At 41.2% G+C, this 23,267-nt stretch overlaps 1 protein-coding gene across 1 annotated transcript in view; it reads left to right on the forward strand.

Annotated features, from left to right (window-relative positions):
- Positions 1–22,362, forward strand: part of LOC148030689 (pyruvate dehydrogenase E1 component subunit beta, mitochondrial-like) — a 46,197-nt gene extending 23,835 nt beyond the window's left edge. Inside the window, exons 9-14 of the mRNA XM_087687041.1 lie at positions 13,426–13,498; positions 13,604–13,669; positions 21,104–21,142; positions 21,262–21,386; positions 21,702–21,816; positions 21,934–22,362. Coding sequence (XP_087543167.1) covers positions 13,426–13,498; positions 13,604–13,669; positions 21,104–21,142; positions 21,262–21,386; positions 21,702–21,816; positions 21,934–22,002 — 487 coding nt within the window. The 3' untranslated portion in view covers positions 22,003–22,362. The remainder of the gene's footprint in view (positions 1–13,425; positions 13,499–13,603; positions 13,670–21,103; positions 21,143–21,261; positions 21,387–21,701; positions 21,817–21,933) is intronic.
- The last annotated feature ends 905 nt before the right edge of the window (positions 22,363–23,267 follow it).

The raw sequence follows: 23,267 nt of genomic DNA on the forward strand, positions 1-23,267 counted from the left end.
TACGCTCTGCAACTCCATTTTGGGGTGGATTATGAGGGGCAGTGAGCTCCCTCTTTATCCCTATGCTATCACAAAATGCTTGGAAGGCTTTGGACATATATTCCCCACCATTGTCAGAGCGAAGACACTTAAGTGTCTTATCTGTCTGATTTTCAGCCAATACCAAGAATTTTTTAAACTTGTCAAGCACTTCATCCTTGCTACGAATAGGTAAACCCATACTTTCTGTGTAGCATCATTGACAAAGGTGACAAAATATTTCTTCCCCCCTAAAGATAATCTTGGCATTTGACATACATCCGAATGTACTAACTCTAGAGGAGAAGATTTCAAAGAAGGAGACTTTTTGTGAGACGTTTGTGCATGTTTGCCATAAATGCAATGATCACAATACTCAAAATCAGCATAATGAAGACAAGGCAAGTAACCCAAACGAGAAAGCACTTTCTCCCAACTGGCTATGCCACAAAGAAACACTTGGCTGCTCGGTCACGGCAACAACATGGTCACGCACACTAGATACATGAAGTGGATACAACGTATCACTCTTGCAACCTCTAGCAATAACCCTAGATCCCTTACAAATCTTCTATTTTCCATCACCAAAGGTGGTATGAAAACCATTATCATCTAGCTGCCCTGTGCTAATCAAGCTCTTCTTGAGCTGAGGTACATGCTGTACATGCTGAAGTGTAAAGACAGAGCCATGCTGAAACTGTAACTGCACACTGCCAATACCTGCAATCTCACATGCATAGTTGTCCCCAAGATGGACAACACCATGTCGACCCCCTGTATAGGCGGAAAACCACTCACGATGAGGGGTGACATGAAAGGAAGCACCTGAATCAAGAATCCAGGTATGCATGTCATCATCTGTATGTGCAAGTAGAGCATGTGCACCAAAATGTGAAGAGACAAAGAGTACATCACTCCCACTGTCACTGTCATGAGTGACTACATTCACCTCTTCAATTTTTACACTGCTCTTCTTAGGCCGACTATCCTTCTTCTCTTCCTTGCAATCATCTATCTTCTTGCCTTTTTCTTTCTCTTTCTTCCATTTGTAGCAGTCACGTTTAAAGTGACCCTTCTTGCTACAATGATGGCATTCAACATCTTTGCCACGTGATTTACTGCGTCCCTTGCCATCATATTTGCCCTTTGCTGTGATCTGTCCCTAGTATGCAAAGCACTGGAAGACTTACTGGATGCATTGTTCTGCTGATTCATCTCTTCCATAAGTAGAGCACTCTCTACATCAGCATACAAAAGGATCACATTAGAATTGCTCATAGCAGTCATGAATGTATCCCAACTCTCTAGTAGAGTGCAAAGCAAGAAAGTAGCCTTAAATTCCTCATCAATCATGAACTTCAAGGCAACCAGCTGGCTGAAAATGGAGTTAAACTCACTCAAGTGAGTAGACATTGCTGTACCTTCTTTCATACGCAAATCCATAAGCTTTTTCAGCCAATACACTTTGCTTGCAGCACTCTTCTGTGCATACAGTTTTTCTAGTCTAGTCCATATAGCATATGCAGAATCCAAACGTTCAATGTTGAATAGCAAGGCATCAGAAATTGATAGCTCTATGGTTGAGCGTGCAAGCTCATTCAACTCATCCCAATCATCCTGATCCATGTCCGCAGGCTTTGCCCCTTTGGTTTTGATCGGCTTTGCCTGCTTCTTTTGTAACAGGGTATTGTAGCACTGTTTTTGCCAAACTGCAAAATTATGTGCGCCTTCAAGCTTCTTTATGTGCATCAAATTACTGCTGTCATTGCTGCCAACCATGATTTTCAGCCCAAATGTGACAAAAAAACCAGTAAATGCAAGCCCAAACTGTTACCCAAGTGACCAAGGTACAAACAAGTACAATCAGCAATAAATGACCACTCAGAAGTACAGATTTCAGATCTGTAATTAAGTTTTCAGAAGCACCAAACCAAGTGCTATAGCATTATCCAACTGATTACAGCTATTCCAAAGGGCATGTGCATCACATTACATGAGAAATCCCAAAATTTTAGCTGCAATCTCTGTTGTACATGTACCCACGGACATAAAATTTCACACGAACGGTCAAGAGCCCCAAAATTTTGTGCTCAAAGCATCAAACACACATCTGCATTTCCTCTGTCATGCATAGGACTGTCCAATTTTGGCAAAATAAATCAATTTCAGCAAAACCCCCAAATTTTACCAAGTGTTGATGTCCAAATTGCGCAGAATTCAACCTGCATGTACATAAAATGACCAAATGCTGCACAAATTTTGTCCAAACTGCAAAAGCCCCAAATTGCACGGGGTCCAATGTGCCTCAATGTCAAGAAATTGGGTTAATTTCAGCCCAATTTGTGCATGTACATGAAAAGCCCCAAATGTCGGGTACAAAATGTCATAAATTCTTGCAATTTCTGAGACAGATATCACTGTTGCATCTTGCTCACACCAAATTTGGACAAATCCCCAAATTTTCCAAGTCCTGCGTGCATTAATTTCAGTGAAATTGAAAGAATTTCACTGAAATGTGAAAAGCCCCAAAATTCCCGAGCAAATGTGCATCGACTTTGCAATTTCTGAGTCAGATTGTCCAATTCTGTGTTCAAATCCCCAGATTCGAGAAAAGCCCCAAATTTCTGAGCCGATTTTGCATAGATCTTAGATTTTGTGCTTATGCGCGCGAAACCTTTGTTAGAGGGGGGAATTTCAAAGGATTTTGAAGAGAAAAAAAAAATTGATGACGGGTCCGTTGCTCCCCGTCAGTTGTGCGCTGTGACGCTGACGCCACCTGTTCGCTGTTCGCGCTGGTTGCCCCGCTGGATACAGTGCCTGTTGCAGGTTCCTCACGCCGCGTTAGCTAGTCGCTCCTGTCGCTCGTTCGCAAGTCAATCGTGGAGCCCGGTCGTGCAGCCTCCCGTCGTTCTATAGGTCGACAGTTTGTGTGGAGCCCCCGTCGTGTAGCCCGTCACTTGTCACGCAGCAGTCGCCCGCTCCTCAACAGTCCACAAGACTGTTACATGAGACTCTACGTGTCGCCTGCACCTGTCAACAATCCACAAGACTGTTACACCTGTTGATCTACCCCTCAACAGCTTGAGTGAGCCATTGGCTCTAATACCAGTTTGTAGGGAAAGGTTAGACATGGAGATTGAGGCAGACAGTCGTTACGTGTAGTGAGAGAGACACATAGAGTGTGAGAGAGCAGAGTGGAGAGTGAACACGTTTTTCGGTACAATGACGAGTGTACCACTTTAGGTTTTTAGATAAATATATGTATGAAAGTACAATGTGCTAAGGGTGTGTTCACACCCGTGCACATATAAAAGGCATGATGGCCCTTTATTCCCAACAGTACTTTGGTAGAGAACAAGAAGTGACTTTCAAACGAGAAGTGACTTTCATTTTGTAAACCCATTTGCATGGTAGCACTTTTTGCCCTTTAGGCAAGTGCACCAAATCCCAAGTGCCATTTTTCATGAGAGATTCCATCTCTGACAGCATTGCTTTATGCCATTTTTTACTGTTTTTTCTGTCCATTGCTTCCTGGAAGCATGATGGCTCACCACAATCTGTTAACATGACATAATCAGCCACATAGTTAATACTAGGAACGAACTTATTTGATTGTCTTTGCACTCTAGTTGACCTACGGACCCAATGGTTAAGATTTGCTGGTTGTTCAGCCTACAAATCTGCATTAACAGCTTGCTGTTCTGCAGGTTCAGCATGCTGTACAACTGGTTCTGGTTGTTCCAAAGGCACATGTTCTTACTGAATTTGTGGTACATCATGGGCAAGATCTTTCTGATCATTTTCAGCATCATTCCTTGCATTTTCAGGGACATTTACAGCAGGTATTTGCTACTGTCTAACGGGCATTCATTGTTGTCCTATTGCTATATCCTCCTGGAATACAACCCTTCTGACCTCCTTTGCCTTTTCGGGCTGCTTGTGCGTGCGATCTTCCTGGAAGATAACATCATTGATACGTACTACTTTTTTTTCTCGAGATTCCATAGTCGATACCCCATCTCACCTTCATCACCATATCCTAGGAAAATACATTTATAGGACTTTGGCTCAAGTTTGTTGTGTTCTTCCTTGCGAATATGCACAAATGCCTTGTAGCCAATCACTCTCAAGTGAGCATACGAAGGTGGCTTGCCCAACCACGTTTCTTGAGGGACTCCCTCTCCCTTCAAAGACCTGTTTGGTGATTGATTAATCAAGTGTACGGCTGTCATAGCAGCCTTTGCCCACCAAAAGCCACAAGGTAAAGCAGTATGTGACAGCTTTGTACGGACCTTGTCTTGAATGGTCCTGTTCATACATTGGGTAAGACCATTTTGGGGTGGATTATGAGGAGTGGCGAGTTCCCTTTTAATCCCTTTGTTGTCACAAAAGTCTTGAAAGGTTTTGGACACATATCCCCACCATTGTTAGAATGAAGGTACTTTAATGTCTTGCTGGTTTGATTTTTAGCAAGTGCCAAGAATATTTTAAATTTATCCAAGGCTTCGTCTTTGTGATGGATTGGATAAACCCATACTTTGCATGCGGAATCATCAAGAAAGGTAATGAAATACTAATTTCCCCCTAGAGAGAATCCTGGCATTTGATATACATTTGAATGTACCAACTCTAAGGGTGAAGACTTTAGAGAAAGAGATTTTTTATGTGACCTTTGAGCATGTTTACCATAAATACAATGATCACACTGTTCAAAATCAGCATACCTTAAGGCTTAAAGATGGAAAATAACCCAAGCAAGAAAGCACTTTCATTCTAGTTTGATTCGTATTCCAATTGGCTATGCCGCAAAGAAACACTTGGCTACTCGGTTATGGCGACTACATGGTCATCCACATTAGATACATGCAAAGGATACAAAGTATCACTTTTGGATCCCTTGGCAAGAATGCGAGAGCCCTTACAAATTTTCCATTTGCTATCCCCAAAGGTGGTGTGATAGCCTTCATCATCTAGCAGCCCTGTGCTTACCAAGCTCTTCTTGAGCTGAGATACATGTCTCACATTATGCAAAACAAACAGCCATGCTGAAATTCAACTTTCACATTGCCAATGCTTGCAATTTTACATGCATAGTTATCCCCCAAGTGGACAACACCAAGTATACCACCATTGTAGTTAGAAAACCACTCATGATATGGTGTAACATGAAAAGACACACCTGAATCAAGTATCCAATTGTGCATATTATCCTCAGAATTTGCAATCAATGCATGTGCACTCAAAGAAGAAGCAAGAAGTATATCACCGTCAGTGTCATTCTCATGAGTGATTACATTAACCTCTTCTATTTTTACATTGCTCTTCTTTGCAAGTTGGTTGTCCTTTTTCTCAACCTTGTTGTCTTTAGTGTTTTTGTTTTTGCCTTTCTCTTTCTTCAGTTGAAAATAGTCTCGTTTGTAGTTTCCTTTTTTGCCACAATGATGGCACTTCACATTTTTGCCACGAGATTTGCTGTGTGCTCTATTTTCAGAACAGCCCTTTTGCTGAAATCTGCCTCTAGTGTGCAATGGATTAGAAGACTTGTTTGTTGAATTATTTTGCCTATTGAGTTTTTCCATTATTAAAGAACTCTCCACATCAGAATATAATAGCTTGTTTTATGCAATATCTGAGTCGGATTGTCTTGTCTTGTGTTGAAATCCCCAAATCGGAAAAAAGCCCTAATTTTCTTGGGCAAAATTGTATGTTGTGCTCGTGCGTGTGAATGCTCGCAAAAGGGGAGATTGAAAATAAAAAAGAAGGTAGAAATTAAGGAAAATTAAGAAAAAGGAGAACGGGCATGTCCTGGTGTTGACTAGGACCCGTCTTACGCTAGTCAAATGCTTTGTGGCGCCCACTTGGCGCCGCCTATACCCGTCGAATCTGTTGCCTGGCCTGCGACTTGTTGCCTGGATTGTCTGGTCGCTCGGTTTGTCTTGCTACTTACCGACGGGCCTACGACTTGTTGCTCAGATTGTCAGGTCGCCCGGACTGTCTGTGGTATCGACCTGCAACCTGTGCTGGACTGGGTTCGCCTGCTAGTCTTGCACGGCATGTGTTGAAGTATTAGTTGCTCACCTATCTGCTCGTGCCAGTCACCTGCTCTAATACCAATTTGATGGCATTGCTAGGATTGAGATTGAGTGAGCTAGAATCGAGATTGTAGATTGAATGCAGGAAGAAGCATAGAAAAGAGTGAGTAGCAAGAGTGTGAGCACGACACAATCAATATTTGGTACAATGACGGATGTACCACTTTTAGGTTTAGATAATATATAAAGTACAAGAGTGTAAGGGTGCGTTCACACCCGAACAGTGTAAAAGGCACGATGAGCCTTTATTCCCAACATAATGCTAAGGGATCTGGAATGCTAATGAAGAACGGCGTGAGGAAGTGCCTTGCCACATTATCCTCTGTCTTGCAATACTCCACATCAATGGTCCGGTCCAAGATCTTCTCATGAATGTAGTGATACTGGATCTCTATGTGCTTTGTCCTAGCATGGTATTTTGTGCAAAGGCTATGCAACTCTCATTGTTGCACAAAAGTGTAGTAGCTCCTGTCTATGAACAACCAAGCTCCTTGAACAATCTTTGAAGCCAAACAGTCTCACAAGTAGTAGTGCAAGCCACTTGGTTCTCAGCCTCTGTAGATGGAAGGGTAATTGTAGGCTGCTTCTTGTTGCTCTATGAAATCACACTTGTACCTAGAAAAAAACAATAGCGTGTGGTCGGTCTTCGATGATCAACATCACCTGCCCAGTTTGAATCTGTCTAGTCTCGTAATACCAAAGCTGAACCATCAACAACGGTTGGATAAAATGTAGGCTTGACATGCAATTGGAAAATTGACCATCTCCTATGGTTGACAAGTGCAAGCACTGTCCGAATGGCGGACATGTGAGCTGTAGGGGCAAAGGTATCATGAAAGTCAACACCTGGCTATTGTGCAGAGCCTTTGGCAACCAACCATGCCTTGTGCTCGTTGAGGTGTCATCACTAAGATACTTAGTCTTAAAGTCCCACTTGACTCCAATCACCATGCAATGAACGGGCCAGGCACAAGGTACAAAGTGCCATTCTACTCAATAGCTCAACTCTTGCTCTTGGTCTTTTGCCAATGATTAGAGTGTAAAGCCTTCTTTATCAATGTCGGCTTCCTATCTTGTATGGAACGGGTCATCAAACCATAGTTAGCATAAACAAGCTTGGTGGAATGTGCCTGGTTCCTTTGAGATTGCATTGGGCCATCTCTAGTAGATGCCACTTCTTGGAAAGCCCCTCAATCCTTGCATCATGGATTGGCTCATGAGCCCAATGAGAAGTCTTTGGAACATCTACCAGTGGGGAATCCGATGGAGAAGCAATCTTCTGCTTTGTATATGGAGCCTTAAGATGCATAGGCTCCATAGGCATTGGCTCAGGTGCCCAATGATCACTTGGATTTCCAAGAATAGGGTTCTCCTCTCACCCCTCTATATAGCTGGAAATTGAAGGAACTGCGCATCTCAACTCCTATAGACAACCCGTGAGATGGGATTATAAATCTAGTACCTTGTGATTGAGAGCTTTTGGAAACTGATCACTTCGCTTCTTTGGAATGCGAACATAAGCATTACATCCAAAAATCCAAAAATAGGAAACATTTGGTTTTAGTCCGAAATACGCCTCAAAAGGAGTGATACCAACAACGGCAAATATGGGTTACCGGTTTAGGATATGGATGTGGTGGCCACTGCTTTGGCCCAAAGATACTAAGGTGTTTGTCGATGCTTCATCATAATTTGGGCCATCTCGAGCACACTCCTATTCTTGCACTCCAGTATGCTATTTTCTTGAGGAGTGTTAGTGCTAGCAAACTCTGATGAATCCCTTGATCATCCTGCTGTAATCATCTACAATCAGCATAAAGTAAAGACTCCCCTTTAAGGACTTCATTTGCACTGGTCCACACAAATCTGTAGAAATAAGCTCTAAGTGCTCCTTTGCCGTCTTGAAGCCTTGGTAGGAATCTAATCTTTATGCAATTTGCCATGGATGCAAGATACACATGGCATGTGGCTCACCCCAACATTAGGCAATCCACACACAAGTTGGTCATGAGCTACCTTTCTAAGGTACTCATAGTTGAGGTGGCCATACCGAGCATGCCATAGCTTGGACTAAGATTGGGAAGTAAGATGAAGAGAAATAAGGGCTGAAGAAATTTGCATCTTATAGACACCATTCTCCTCATGCCCTAGTCAAAGAACCTGTCTAGTCTTTCCATCAAGAACCTGAAAGGAATCCTTGTCAAACTCAACCGTGAGGCTAAGTCTACAAATCTTGCTCACCGAAAGGAGATGATAGCCCAAACCTCGAACATAAAGAATCTTCCATGTGTGACCATTGCCATGCCCATCCGAAATTAGTTGCATATCATCCTTGTCTTGTCTAGGAACATGAAAACTATTACCAATGAGAATATATCCATGCATTGGATGCATATGGGCAATACCATCGAGAGAAGGGGTCATGTGGCGAGAAGCGCCATTGTCTTTGATCCACTCCCAAGATTGTGGGGCCATCAATGTTGCATCAGATGGATTTGGTGAAGAAGTTTTAATAACCTAAATGTAGAAATGCCATTGATGAAGGAGCAACCATTGCTCCTGAATCCTTTGTGGTCTTCTTTTCCTCCTTCTTGGTGTCCGTCTTATCCTTGTGGGGGCAATCTTTTTTCCAGTGACCTGTCTTACCACAAATTTGGCATAAGGAAACATTCTTGTTTGCATACTTTGGACCATTGCAATGTGAGTGTGCATGGGAATTCGCATACTACCAGCCATACCAGTATACATTTTCCCATACATTGCATGCATCACTAGTTGCATTTCTCCTCATGACCAACACTATATGGAGCATTTGCATGACCAGCATTAATATCATGAGTCCCAAACATAGTGAATTGCATATATGTATTGCCAAACTTGCCACTTTGTGTCCCCCTTCATTCTTAATGTATAGAGTAGGCTTGGGACCTTCAAGTGAGACAGGAATGCAGCTGAAACTGCTGATTTAGGAGGTAGGTAGCCGATTGGCGGCATTGGAAGTGCTGTCAAGGAGATGGAGTAGTTTGGGTAGGCAATGGTGGCACAGAGTGCAAGTAGAGGTGCTACAAGGCAGTACAGAGGTGGTGCACTTGGTAGTTGACTCTCCAAGTGCAATAAGCGAGGAGCAGGCAATGACACTTGTGTAGATGGTGGTCTAGGGTAAGCGGAGTTGGGGAGTAGAGCTGACAAGTGGCGCTAGTGTTAGGTGGGTAGAGCACTGGCGTAGATAGGGAAGAGGTGGTGGCTTTGGGTGCTATGCACAAGCGCAAGAGGAGGCGCAGTCAACGAGGTGCTGGCAACCCTGACGAATAGGTGTGCAGGAGAGGAGGATAATGTGAATAGTTGCTAGTGGTGTTGGTAGGAGTGCAACTCAAGTGTTGGCAGATGGGCAAGTGTGTAGAGGTGGTGCTCTTGGCAGATTTGGCATAGTACAACGTAGCTAGGTAGCGGCTTGGTGGTTGAGCAGTGGTAGCCTTGGTGGCAGCAACAGTGGTGCTAACTAAGGTGGCTAATTTCAAGCTGGAGGTGGTTGCTACAAGAAAATCTAAGTTAAGTTGAGTAGCTCGCAGTTCCCTCTCTCCCTTTGCGCGTATGAAGGCTAGGGGCAATAGGACCTTGGGTGGAGTGACACCATCGGAACTTGCATGAAATCTGCTTTGATATCAAATGTGAGAAAATGCACCAGCTATGGAGGAGAGGTTTACAACCAGGTTGTTGGCTGTCTTATTTACCTTTGCAACATACTTCTTGACATTCATTATGTAGTATCTCAGGTGAGTAGATATATGCACAGACCACGGACCATACATTGGCAAGCTATTAAGCGGATCTTTAGATACTTACAAGGTACTCGGTCACATGTATTATTATTTCCCAAGGGGGAGACTTGCACTCATAGGCTTACAATGATTTAGATTGGGTTGGTGATGCAGACACTAGGTGGTCTATTAGTGGATACTATTTCTTTCTGGGCTATTTATGCATTTCATGACCAAGCAAGAAACAACCTACAATGGCTACCTTGTCTTGTGAGGTTGAGTATAGGGCAACTTTCACCGCAATAGTGAAATGTGTATGGTTGCGTAGATTGTTGGTTGATCTACAAATTTCTTTCAAGGGTCCTACACCCATTCTTCTTGATAGTCAAAGTGCTATTGCAGTGGCATGGAATCCTTTGTTTCATGCTTGTACGAAACACATTGAGATACATTATCGTTATGGCAGAGAGAGATGCTATGCAGGAGAGATTAGTTTGATGTATGTCCCTACATAGGAGAATGTTGTAGACATTTTTACCAAAGCACCTCCTCGTGAGAAGTTTGAGGCTTTTTGAAAGTCTTTGAAGTTGCTACCCTTTGGTGATTGATCTTCGTATACTTCTACCACATTGGCACTGTAGGAGAGTGTTAGAATTTGCCAATTCCATGGGCAGTTTCCAATGTTCTAGTTAGTTGTGTTGTAGTGTGAACACAACTACATCACTAAGTTGTGTCACCACTTCTAGAGTTAGTTCATGCAGCTTTTGTTTAAAGGCTTGTCGACATAGCTCTTTGGTCTTCTTGACTCCATGAGCCAAGATTAGCTGTAGCTTCTCATCTGCGGTGGAATAGTAATGTGTGTCTCCAACATAGTCAAAAGGATCTCCGTTCGTGTAAGAACCTTGCGGAGTTGGCGGTGGATGCCGTTCTTGCTCAGTTCTCGGCATATCTGCCTTTGGAGACCGAGTAGGAGAAGTGTTCGATTTCATCTTTCCTATTGTAGTTCTTGGCTTCTGAGAAGAGCTTTCAGATTAAGGTCTAGGTTTTTGTAGAGAGTACATATCTTTGATACCATATAAGGAAATGCCCTAACACAGAAACTCGAATACAATTGTATGACAAAGCACAAATTGATAATAAAACACAGTTAGGGTTAGGGTAACTGAGAGACAATGAACAGAGTGAATAATAAAATAAATGAATTTGAAGAGAAGATGCTCAATGTAGCAAACACACTATGCAATGATGAATATCAAACCTTGAACTCTCGTGTCTCAGGAATTGAGGCAGAGATAATGAGCTAGAGAGATTGCTGTACTATGGATCCTGCAATACAGCAAGGCAGCCTCTGTGAGTGTAGATAGTAGTGTAGGCAGCAGCAAAAGATCAAAACGCAGTAGTGTAGGACTGTATTTACAGCAGCAAATCAGCTTGTGACTGAAAATGCGGCTATTGCAGGTGTGGGCAGATCAGGGTGGCAGCATTTATGGCCGTTTGGCAGCTCCAGGATGTGTGAAATAGGGTTAACTCTTGATAGGACAGCAGTCACCAGGCTGAAACAGCAGTTGCCAAGGTGTGAGTAGTAGTTACCTGGCTGTGTGGACTCTGAAACAGCAATGGAAGGCTGAGCACCAGGCGCTAGATGATGACTGATGATGATGGGCAGCTCTGACTGATATATCCTGGGTGAATGGGGTGCAGATAGACTACAAAAATGAGATTAGCTGAATGGAGGGCAGCATGTCTATTTATAGAAAGTTTGGGGCCTCCTAAATTAGGGTTTGCATGTGGGACACAAAAATTCTCTAGGATTGTGTTGCTTTCAATAAAGTTTGGTAATATGCATTGATTAAGCATGTTTTGGGGCCGTTTTAAAGAAGCTAATGCATTTGTAGCTCAATAGTAGACTTATAGTCCGTGCTAGTCTCTCCAATAGGATGATAGGTCCCAAGTGGCGGTTCTGATCTTGGTGCAAAAGTAATAGGTCTGTGCATTGAATCTAAAGCAGAACAATCAAGTTTACCTTCAATTGTTGTCGAGAAGGATAAGGTTGTACTTAGCTTGTGAGGTCTCATATGGTTTGTGGACTACACGGTAGTTTGATGTCTCTCTAGTGTTGGAACTTGGTGGAGGAAGTTGCGAAGCCCACTCTTGCTCTCACATGGCCAACCTAATGGTGAGACAAGGTCAAACTCATTGGTTGACTGATGGCCAGATTAGTTTATGGTTGATTGGTTGTGGGTTGTGCTAGCTTGTCCCTTGGATCTCCTTGACGAAGTTTATTTTGAGGATTGCTTAGGGTGTCTAGACAATTGCAAAAGAGGAATTTCATGACCTTTTCAAGTCTGAGAAAGATGAGATATTTTGATGACCTTTCCAAGCAAGGCAAAGGATAGTTGACTTTACTGATCGTTCCAAGTGTAGGACAACATGCACGATGTGATTGATCTTCCAAATGATAATCTTCCTAGTTTCGAAAGTGGCTATTGATTACTTACACATTCTCTTGGGACTCTTATTAGAGTAGAGATTCAAATTTGGGTATGCTCTAGACGTATTGCAGAGAACTTACATGAGGACAATAGACATTACATAAAAGACACATTTGTAAAATAACTCTTCAAGAATAGTTGTTGGTTCCTTTCATACTGGTAACATTTATAGGTTTGAATTACCTGGATGACCATTTTTGACAATATTAGCTTCCAAGTTAGTTTTTGTGACTGTTGCTTTTGATGTAGTTTTTGAGCCCAAGAGTGAACATTTTGAAGAGGGGGAGTATGCCTTGTGCATGGGACATGCAAAATGACCATAGTTAGAGATTTTAGCATTTGAAGTTGTTTTCTCTTCATAGGGATGAGGCTGCTAGTTGGGAGGCATTCTGTGTGTGTTGGGGGATCTAGAAGAGTTTGGAGCTTAGCTCACAAGCTAGAGGAGCTCATGGCCTATACAAGTCTATAGTAGATGCACATAGATCAACAGGCTCTAGCATGTGGCTGGTGGGTTGGAGGCAGTCAAGTCTTTAGGGTTCTTCCCAAAATCACTGTGCTTGGGTGCCAGTGTGTGCGCACCCAGGTTATGTTCTTGTCTACTGTTAGGGTTTAGTGTGATGCATTTGTCAGGTGAATCGAAGCAACAGACATCAGCTTTGTGGCTCATGATGAAAAACTGCCCCAATAGTTCTAGACCATATGATGCTTACCATGGAGTGGATGGTGGAATGTTTTTATTTAAATCTTATGAATTCAATACTGCATCTTTTTAATTTGAATTGTTCATGGTTCATGGCAAAAATCAAATTCTTGATTGCAATATTGTGAATGCAAGACTCAGAGTCCAGGCGCTAGGTGGCACAGTTGTGACTGCAAATTTCAAATGCTAGATGCTCAAGAAATGCGATCTTGTGCTAGAGTGATCACCAGATTTGTACTAGATGTAGTACATCAAGAGGGAACCTCTTGTTGCAGGTCCACAATTTCTGGAATTTTGGCCAGCATTGCACAAGAACTTGAGGGTCTTTGTGTAAGTAGTACTCATGCTTTTCTGTAACTGCACAGGTATGGAGAATCGTTTCCTGTATCAGCTGAAGTGTTGGATCCTAGTTTCACCCTTCCAATAGGAAAGGCAAAGGTAGGGCTGGCTGAATAGATGAAAATTTTCTGTCATATTGCTCAAGCTTTTCACATATTATAGTTTTCTTTTTTTCTTTTGGGGGGGTTTTGGGGTGAAAAACAGGTTGAACGAGAAGGAACTGATGTAACCATCACTGCATTCTCTAAGATGGTTGGTTATGCTTTGAAGGTAACTGCATATGGCCGGTTTATTCTGATTTGACTTTTTATGCATGGCCACCAGAGCAGTGCACCATCTTATGTTTAGGACACATCATTTTTTTGGCATTGCTGTACCACATTTCAGCATAGATATCTGGAGAGGACATCCATGGAGATTGTGATCCAAACATATATTTGGTTTCCATGCAACAGGCAGTGTCTATTATGAAAAAAAATGTGATAGGCAATGGCTATTAGAGGTCAAGTGACCTCTGAGAGAAAGAAAAAGAAAGAAAGAAATAATAATGTCTACTACATGCCAAATTAGCCTATGATAAAAATCAATATATGCTAAAATCCATGTTCTCAAGTATCATGTAAAAACTGAAAAAACTAAGTGTAACGGAATGCATCATGTAAAGTATAATTCATGGTGATCAATCAGAAATCTATCACTAGCTGCATCTAGTGGGTATGACAGGAGGCAGTGTATCATGCATCTGGTAGGGGGCAAGGAGGGCTCCCATTCTTGTGTGTGCATGTTAACAATCCCAATGTGGGGTTAATCATGCTGTGTTCAAAATTATTAACACATAATCACAGCGGATTATAGTATACCAAGAAGACATAGTTATAGAAGAAGAGGATAAATGAATTGCACACTCAACAGATCTCTATCTTACATTGCATATGATAGTTACATTTTTATAGAAGAGATAAGGCCTCATTTATGTAGCCTCACACTTTCCATGTGTGTTCCCATGTGAGACACTAGTACTCACACTTTACATGTGTGCACCTATGTGGCACACTTATCTCCACGCATTACATCCATGTCCTCACACCATACAATCTCTAGCACAACATAGAGTCTCGCATTCTCAATCTTTAACTAGTGTGAGGAGATGCGTATTTGGCCAATAGCACATCTAATCCCATGTGATAGGTTGGTGTCCACGTATCTCGGGCGTATAATAAAGCCATCCTCAATAGTGTGGAGAAAACGTTCTATTGGAGATAGAGTTGTCGATTTGGTCCACCGAAGGAATGGAGAAGTCTCATTACTAAGCAATGACCACGTACTTCAGACATAGAAGACACGGTGGCGGTGGAAAAAAGGTAGACAGCTTACTAAAAGTTTTTTAATGGTTTTATAGAGTAATTTGGGATAGAACAAGGTTAAAAGAAGCAAAGAGGATGCGCCAAAACTTATATATGGCTCTTACATTACAAATATCAAAACAAAAAAAAAAGAAGCATATAGTAACTCATGTGCATATGGCAAGCTTTTACAATGGTTGGCCTCTAGGAAGATATAATGCTAAAGATGGGGCTTAACGATCAGATAATCAATTCTTTTATTTCTAGCTTCATGAGCTCAAAGAGGATGGTTTCGTCTTCTTTGAAGGCATTCCATCTTCTTTGCAAGTATTTCATTGTCTTCATTATCCTCATCCTTTGAAGTTGGCAGCTATATAAGTGGTGCCGACACTATTGGAGGCAATGATCCCACATGAACCTTGCCTTCTATCCACTGCATAAATTCTCTTTTTAAGGATGCAAATTGTGCACATCCTCAACTCTCATTGCAATAGCATGAGCAGCATATGATATGTAGTAAGGGGCCCTTAAAGTTTGGCATCCATGCTTGATGCCAAACACCCATAATGCAAATTACTTATTGACCAAAATTGTTTTTTCTTTGTTGGAAGGACATAGCCACCACAAAACCTAGTCAATACCTTTAATACAAAAAAGAAGAGTCTTGCATTGTCTGGAAAATACTCATTGTGAAAAATTATAATCTGTAACGATAAACATAATGTACATCATTTATTCAAATCAATAAATCTTTCTCTACAATACATTGCATGACATAGTATTTGTGCATATGTAAGTAGTTTTTATGATCCAATTTACCAATGTATTGTGAGAGAGTTGCATCTTTTTTTTATCCTATTGACTACTAGTAGAGCAAATGCCCTTCAGCCCTTCGATTGAGTAAGGAAGTCATCGCTATACACTAGCACCTGATTGCAAAGATGCATTCTTAGAAAAGAAAACAAAGAACTATCATTGACCAAGACCAAGGAGAGCATAAACTAAATAGTGATTAATTCTCATTGCTTTTAAGCAAACGTGTCATCCACAATGGGATTGTGCCACTCTCATCCTCTTGCACAACTGAAGTCTCATAATTCCCATGTTGGCTACGTTGAGCCTTTCAATTATTGCAGTTCTTCCTTCTTTAGTAGGCGATTGCTGTCACCCATAAGCCTTGGCCTCCACTTCAATGCTTTCGAGGATCTACTCACTTGTAATAGACTTTGCATCTTCCACTACAAAATCAACCAAGAGATGCAAGTCTCTCTCATCCACTGTCCACCCTGAGTTAGCCTCACCGAACTGTGCTAAGATAGTGAGACTATAATCCTTTCAATGCTTTCGAGGATCTGCTCACTTGTAACAGACTTTGCATCTTCCACTACAAAATCAACCAAGAGATGCAAATCTCTCTCATCCACTATCCACCTTGAGTGAGCCTCACTAAACTACGCTAAGATAGTGAGACTATAATCCTCACGGATGTCTAGTGAAATCATTATGTCAGTCAACAACAAATAGTCTTGGTCATCCAACATCGGAAATGTAGACATGCACAAGCTAGACAAGCTTCCTTTTATCACATGCATTGATCGATTGCACACCCTCTAGGTCATTAGAGGTAGTTAGGGCTTGATTAAAACTTTACAAAGTAGCCTCCACTCTCCTTCTCTATATCAAAGGGTATAAGCAAGTCTCACTCTTAAACCTCTCTAATAGTAATGACGGGCTATTTTTTAATCCTCATCATGCAATCGTTTTGTGAAGTCCCTTCTAAGTCTTTCTCTTCCCTGCTTTGTTGATCACAAAGTCATGAGTGTGAACGTATTCTAGTGCTTTTATGGTGAAGTTCTCAACAAAGAAGTATTATGCATGCCACAAGATATATTCAATGATATGTAACTCCATGTCTAAACAAAAGAAACAACAAGAAATAAAATCAAAATTTTAAAGTTAAAATTAAAATACATCAGAGAATTCGTAGAGAAATACTATAAAATTGCTACTAAGCTCAAATAATAGAGAACATTACTCTATACTACATTTATATGCATGTTTAATAGTATAGCTAATTGCATTTTAGCTGCATTGTTAAACATGTACTTAAATGCAATCATGTTTTAAGTAGTATTATTAATTACATTTTAGTCATGTTAAACACGGCTATAAATGCAATCATGCTACAAGTAGTACTATTGCTTTGTAGATAGCAGCAGAAGAATAAAAGAAACTTGTCTTATTTTGTATGGAGAAGAAGAGTGTAAAAAGAATAAAATGCACTCTCTCCATGATAGCTCTTACCTATGAACTTTTGACTTTCATCTTGTGTCTAGTCTATCAATCACTCTTTTAGTCAGCTTTTCTTTTACCTTGTTTATCTTGAAAAGACAATGAACTCCTAGTAGATTTGAATATTGATATTTTTTCCAAGCACGTTTAAATGTGTATTCCAAAATGAAGATAAAATTTGTAGATATATGCATAGTTAACAAGATTTTAGATGCACTTGTAAAAGTGCATCCATCGATCATGTCTATAGTCCCATTCTATTGTAGTGTCATGAGCATTGTCATGACTCATTGCTGATGATGGTCATGAAGTGTCTACTAAGAGAGATATTTTAAAAAGAAATTGTCATATATTGAATGTCCTAGTTTGTTCAAAAATGCCATCTATTAGGCAACATCGTTATAGTATGGATAGGTGTAAATATGTCCATCGTAGACTCAAGATTCCTATGACCTTACCCCTAGTTGAACACTTGGATGTATTTAGGTGGAATCCAAGCTTTTGTATGGGAATATAGATGGCCATTTATGCCACCACACTATCCCTCTCTTAATGGCCAAAATCCATGGTTGCAGCATTCTTCTATTATAGAGTATTACTCTTTTGTTGAAGATAACCACTCAAACTACTAGTAAAACCCTAGCCATAGACTGACTAACCGCCTAAATGGCTAGATTAGATAGGAACAAAAAGGGTTCATAAAAGGAAGGTACATCCTAGACTTGATAATTAGTCTATGGAAAGGATTTGAATATGCCCGAAAGACCGAACAAGACTTCGTCTTTTTCCAGATAGACTTTGATAAGCCTATGACAAATTGGATTGGACATTAATTTTTAAATCACTAATAGGACATGGGTTTTGGAAAAAGATTCATCAAATATGTAGGGGTTTTATTTGGCAATGCCTCCACTAGAATTGCACTCAATGGTGAATTTAATGATTCTTTTTTCTTGCAAAGATCCATCAAACAAGGGTGTTGATTGGCCCGTTTCCACTATTTGCAATTACTTTTCATGCTCTTGGTTGGGTTGTGAATAGAAAATTAGAAAGGGCAACAACCAAGCAATCAGACTTTGAGCTTACAAGCATATGGTTCTAAACCAGAATGCCAATGACACAAACGGTATAGTAAAGAATGATCTGCTCTCTGTTCCTTCTTTTTCAAATTGTCTTAAAATATTAATAGTTAACTTAGATTGGCCGATAAGGGAGGGTTGCAAAATCATCGATGAAGGTAAAGTCTTTAGACTTTTAGGGATACCCATGGGATTTAGTGTCTCTCAAAAATTGAGTTGGGAATAGGTTTGAGATACAATCAAGGAAAAGCTGGACAGATGGAAAGGTCTACAATTCAACTTGGCAAGATGAGCTCTAGTACTCAAACACATAATCATTCTAGCCATTATCTACTCTTTAGCTTGTTGGAGACTCTCGACCTCAGGGCTTAAATAGTTTAACAATTGGCACGGCACGAAATGGTCTCTACGAAGGAGACATGAACAAATTTTACGTCTCCAAAGCAGTTTGGGCAGACTATATCCTAGTTAAAAAAGTGGAGGGATTGGTTACCTAATGTTGAGATGATAGCCAACACATTAGCTACAAAATGGATACTTAGAAGCTTCCACCATGAATGGGAGGATTGGGCGATCATGATACACCAAAGCTGTAACAAATCTAAGCTGTAGGACATAACACATGGAAAGAAAGGACTGGACTATATCACAAACATATTCAGTTTAAGTGCAAGTATGTTTTGAGTTGATGTAAAACTCGTTGCAACCATGGTTCATATACAAACATATGATGTCCATATCATCTAACCACATCTTCACCCTCCCCAGGATCTAGCTAGATAAAATCTAGTTTAGTTGTTTTTATCATAGCATGAATCTTGATTAGTATTCCCTAGCTCCCAAACAATACAAGAAGTGTGGGATGTATATCTCGGATTCTCAATCTTTAACTAGTGTGAGGAGGTGTGTATTTGGCCAATAGCACATCTAATTCCATGTGATAGGTGGGTATGCATGTATCTCGGGCGTATAATAAAGCCATCCTAAGTAGTGTGGAGAAAATGGTCTCAATAAAAGGCCATCTTCGTCCCGGTCTCTTGCACTGGTATCAACCATGTTCTCTTGGTCTCTAGTTGAGTAAGATCTCGCATGATGATGTTGCCAATATCTAAGTGACTCAAAGTGAGAGATGGTGCGTTGAGGGAGTATTGGAAGGGGGACAACCTCTCCATGCTAAGACCATGTAGCTCAAACCATGATGTCATTTGGGCATACCAACTTGATATATCACCCTCTGTAGCACGTTTTTGTGAGAACACAAGGGCTAGTTGTGCATATATGTGTTGAGGGAGTACCCACGCGTTGTGTAGGAATGAGACTGGTGTCATAGGGACGTGAAGTTTTTGAGATGCTTTGCTCTTGCTCATAACATAATCAAATGTACAATGTTGTGAGGCATATGTAATGCACATGGTAGTTATTTCATGGTAATAGGCCAATGACCTTGACGAAGTAGTGGATGTCAAAGGCAAAAGTTGTGACAAGGTATGCCAATTGGGTTTTGGATCTTAGTTGGTGTCAATTTGGCCCTAGGATAGGTAATTGGCTAGAAGTGTCACTGGTGACACTAGGGACTAGGCATTAATTAAATAATTATTGCCAGTCTAAGGGTCAATTAAGGCTGGAGACCACTTGGGGTTGCAAATGGCCTAGCCAATCAAATTGTGGATGGGCACATTTAATTTTGGGTAGGGTTAGAAGTTCTAAATTATATTTCAGAACTAATTAATTTTGAAAATTAATTAGTTTGCTGGAATTACTGGAAAATGGGGTTAGAAGGTTGCCACTTGGCAAAAATGTCCATGCAATGGGAGAGAAGGTTTGTTGGGGCTGGTGGAGGCTCATTGAGTGTATCCAGCTTGAGAGAGAGGGAGAGAAGGTGTTGCAAATTAGTTCCTTGATCGGAATTCAGCCATTGGAGGCACGCGAGTGACAACAGTATTGTACTCCCCAAGGAATGGCGAGTGCATTAGAAGGCAGGCGATTGCATCATGGAAACTAGTGGCCTCTCCATCCATCTCCATCCATCATATGTTCGGCCTAATCTACTGCGATGGTCAAGATTGGGTCCCCATATTTGTAAATTTTGAGCCCCCATATTTGTAGTCCAGTATGAGTGTGGATGTAACTAAAGTAGCAAATAGCCATAACTTCGTGCAAGGGTTTGGAACTGTATGTGCGAGCACTACTTCTCTAGCCCTCCAAGTGCTGCATATCCTCGTGTAAGTCTAGTCTTTGCTGCTGCTGTTAGAGACCCCCAAATATGTGTAAGAGTCAACATACTCCACCAACTTCTTTCCATGGGTGAAGCTGCTGTATATCCCCAAGGTGACTTCCTCGGGATGGTAAGAGGTGGTCTCTATGTTGGTGCAGCTCCAAGAAGGAAGAGTCCAAGGCAATGCTGATCTAGGAAGTCCAGCATCCTGGATAGTGGTCTGAATCACTCTTGGAACTGGCAGTGGAAGTGCTCTCTAAGTCTCATGTGAAAGTGGAATGTAGGGTTAAAAGAAAGGATCTCAAGCTTGAGTACCGGTACCATACAACAGTGGTGTATCTTCACTTTGTTTATGCAGGCTTGTCAGATTTCCCACTCGTGTCCAATTTGGGCTCAAGTTGTTTCAAGATGAAACTTGGATAGAACTTCCGTCTCATGAGAATACAAATTTATATATTAGAAGTAGATAGGTTGAGAAACATGTGAAGGTTGAAATTCTATTTGACAAATTATAGGGAGCCATTATGAGTTAGCCAAACTAGTAAGCTTAATCAACCCGTCAATGGAAGGCTTTAAGGTGATTGGTTGGACAGGGTTGAAGCTTTTGCACAAATCTTTCGGTTCTCATGAGTAAAACCCCCAGATTAACCCCACAGATGTTCTGTTATGATCTTTTTTGTTGGTATTGTAGCTTTGACTTTGCAAATAGTGAAAGTTTTTGTGCAAGTTACAGCTTCTAATCCTTGAGATATTTTGATTCTTCATGAAATTACAGGCTGCAGAACAACTTGCAAATGAGGGAATCAGTGCTGAGGTGAAGCATACCTGTTTTACTCTTCAAAATGCCATTTTTTGACGTTGTCTCATAATTCTTGTGGAAGTTATATCACTCGTGATGCTCTAATCCAGAAAGATCTGTCCTTGCTTGTGTAGGTGATAAATTTACGCTCTATCAGGCCCCTGGATAGAGCAACAATTAATAATTCTGTGCGAAAAACAAACAGGCTTGTAACTGTTGAAGAAGGATGGCCGCAAAATGGAATTGGTGCTGAGATATGGTAAACAAACCTTATCTAGATAAAATCTACTGAGACAGCTCTATGCATGAAGTTGATGATTCCTGTATTTCATGAGCAACCATGACTAGGAGGAAAAGTGTGGGGACTGTGAGAGGATAGTTCTTGAAACAATGTAGCTCAATGTCTTGTTGAAATTGGCAAGAGAGAATATGCAGGAGGGACGTACAGAGCATCTATGGTTGACTTTTATGAAAGTTTGAGAACTTGTATTTGCAATGCATCGATTACAAGCAGATGTGATTATGCAACTGTGATGATGTTTAATAATTTTAACAAATTTTTACTTTATTACAGCATGAGTGTTGTGGAAGAAAGCTTTGATTATTTGGATGCATCTGTAGAGCGGATAACAGGTGCAGATGTTCCAATGCCTTATGCTGCCAATCTAGAACGAATGGCTGTTCCTCAGGTACTGGTGGATTGCCCTATTAACTGTGAAGTCCTCAGTTGGTGGTTGTTTCTGTAATAGGGTTTTCTTTTATTCCCTGCTGTTGCTAGATGATTGCCAGCTAATTTTCTGCTACAGATTGAAGACATCATACGTGCTGCGAAAAGAGCATGCTATAGATCTGTCCCTCAGAGAGCAACGGCTTGAGATCTGGGCTCATCTTTTATTGAATTATTTGGAGCGTGTTCTGGGATCAGGTTGCAGTTAGCCAACAAATAAAGAGATGTATTTGCTGTTTTTAGAGCAACACTGCGGGGCCATTTAGTTACTCTGTACATGAACCTTACTTCGCTGAGGATTTCAGTATCTGTCTAGTATCTGCCAGACCTGAAGGTTCAATTTTGGCGGCGATCTTCCAAGGTCACATGTGAAATGGTAGAAAGATATATTTGCAGTTGTGAACTTTCAGCTCAAGTCTAGCCTGGAAAAATAACGTGTTCGGTAGACCATGTGACCTATCCAACTTTCCAATCAAAATTTTTGAAGAACTTATGCTTCAATTTTGAATGCGTTTTCAAGGAGCGTTATATTGGTTTCAAGAGTGTAAATATTAATTTGGGATCTTCATGTGAGAACTGTTATACTGTTTTGCATTTGTTAGGAATCTTTGTGACACTTAATGAAGGCAAATTATTTCATGTTAGAATATATCAATTCTGGGCAGTGCCCAATGTATTTTGTGTGGTGTGGACACTTATTACAGTGTCAATGTAGGGTGTGTACACTTCGCTGGCTTAGGAACTTAAAGTAGTGATACTAGGCTTCAGAGTAAATAAACCTAGCTCTAGTTAGTTGGTGGAAGGCTGGTTAGGTCAACCTATGACCTAAACTGGAGTTGTACTTTCACTTTATCTTTCAGTTCAGCAAGTACACTCTACTCTCTAGCTTCAGCTTACTCATTCTCACAGTCTCGTTTCTCTCTCCTCCATAGCTGATTTTGATATCTTGCGTTTGCTATTAGAGCAATCCCCTCTCCTCCATAGCTGATTCTGATTTCTCGCGTTTGCTATTACAGCAGTCCCCATGCGGGTTTTGAATAGCCACCTCCGCTGGTGTTGCTCTGCCTGATATCCTGCCATCATTAACATTTGTTCATTCATGGAATAGTACAGCTATTCGAAGCTCAGCTGCTGTACACCAGTGATGAGGTCCACTAGTTATGCCACCCAATTGCCACCTGAGCTCCACACTGCTAGCGAGCCACCCGCCAGTGCTGCCTGACAGCAGTGCTGCCTTTTGTCCATCTGTCCGACACTGCCATTGCCTCCAGATCCACCACCAGCCAGCGCCCAGGTAGCTTCACCCATCCAGCGTGCAATGCCAGCGCCCTTGCTTGAGCTGCTGTCGCAGATTTCCAGTTTGCTAGTGCCCAACTGTGCTGTACCCGCTGACATTGCCCGTCTTCTGTTTGC

Source organism: Lygodium microphyllum, chromosome 10 (genome assembly GCF_053477565.2).
Source record: "Lygodium microphyllum isolate KBCC chromosome 10, Lygodium_microphyllum_v1.1.10, whole genome shotgun sequence".
Lineage (NCBI taxonomy): Eukaryota > Viridiplantae > Streptophyta > Polypodiopsida > Schizaeales > Lygodiaceae > Lygodium > Lygodium microphyllum.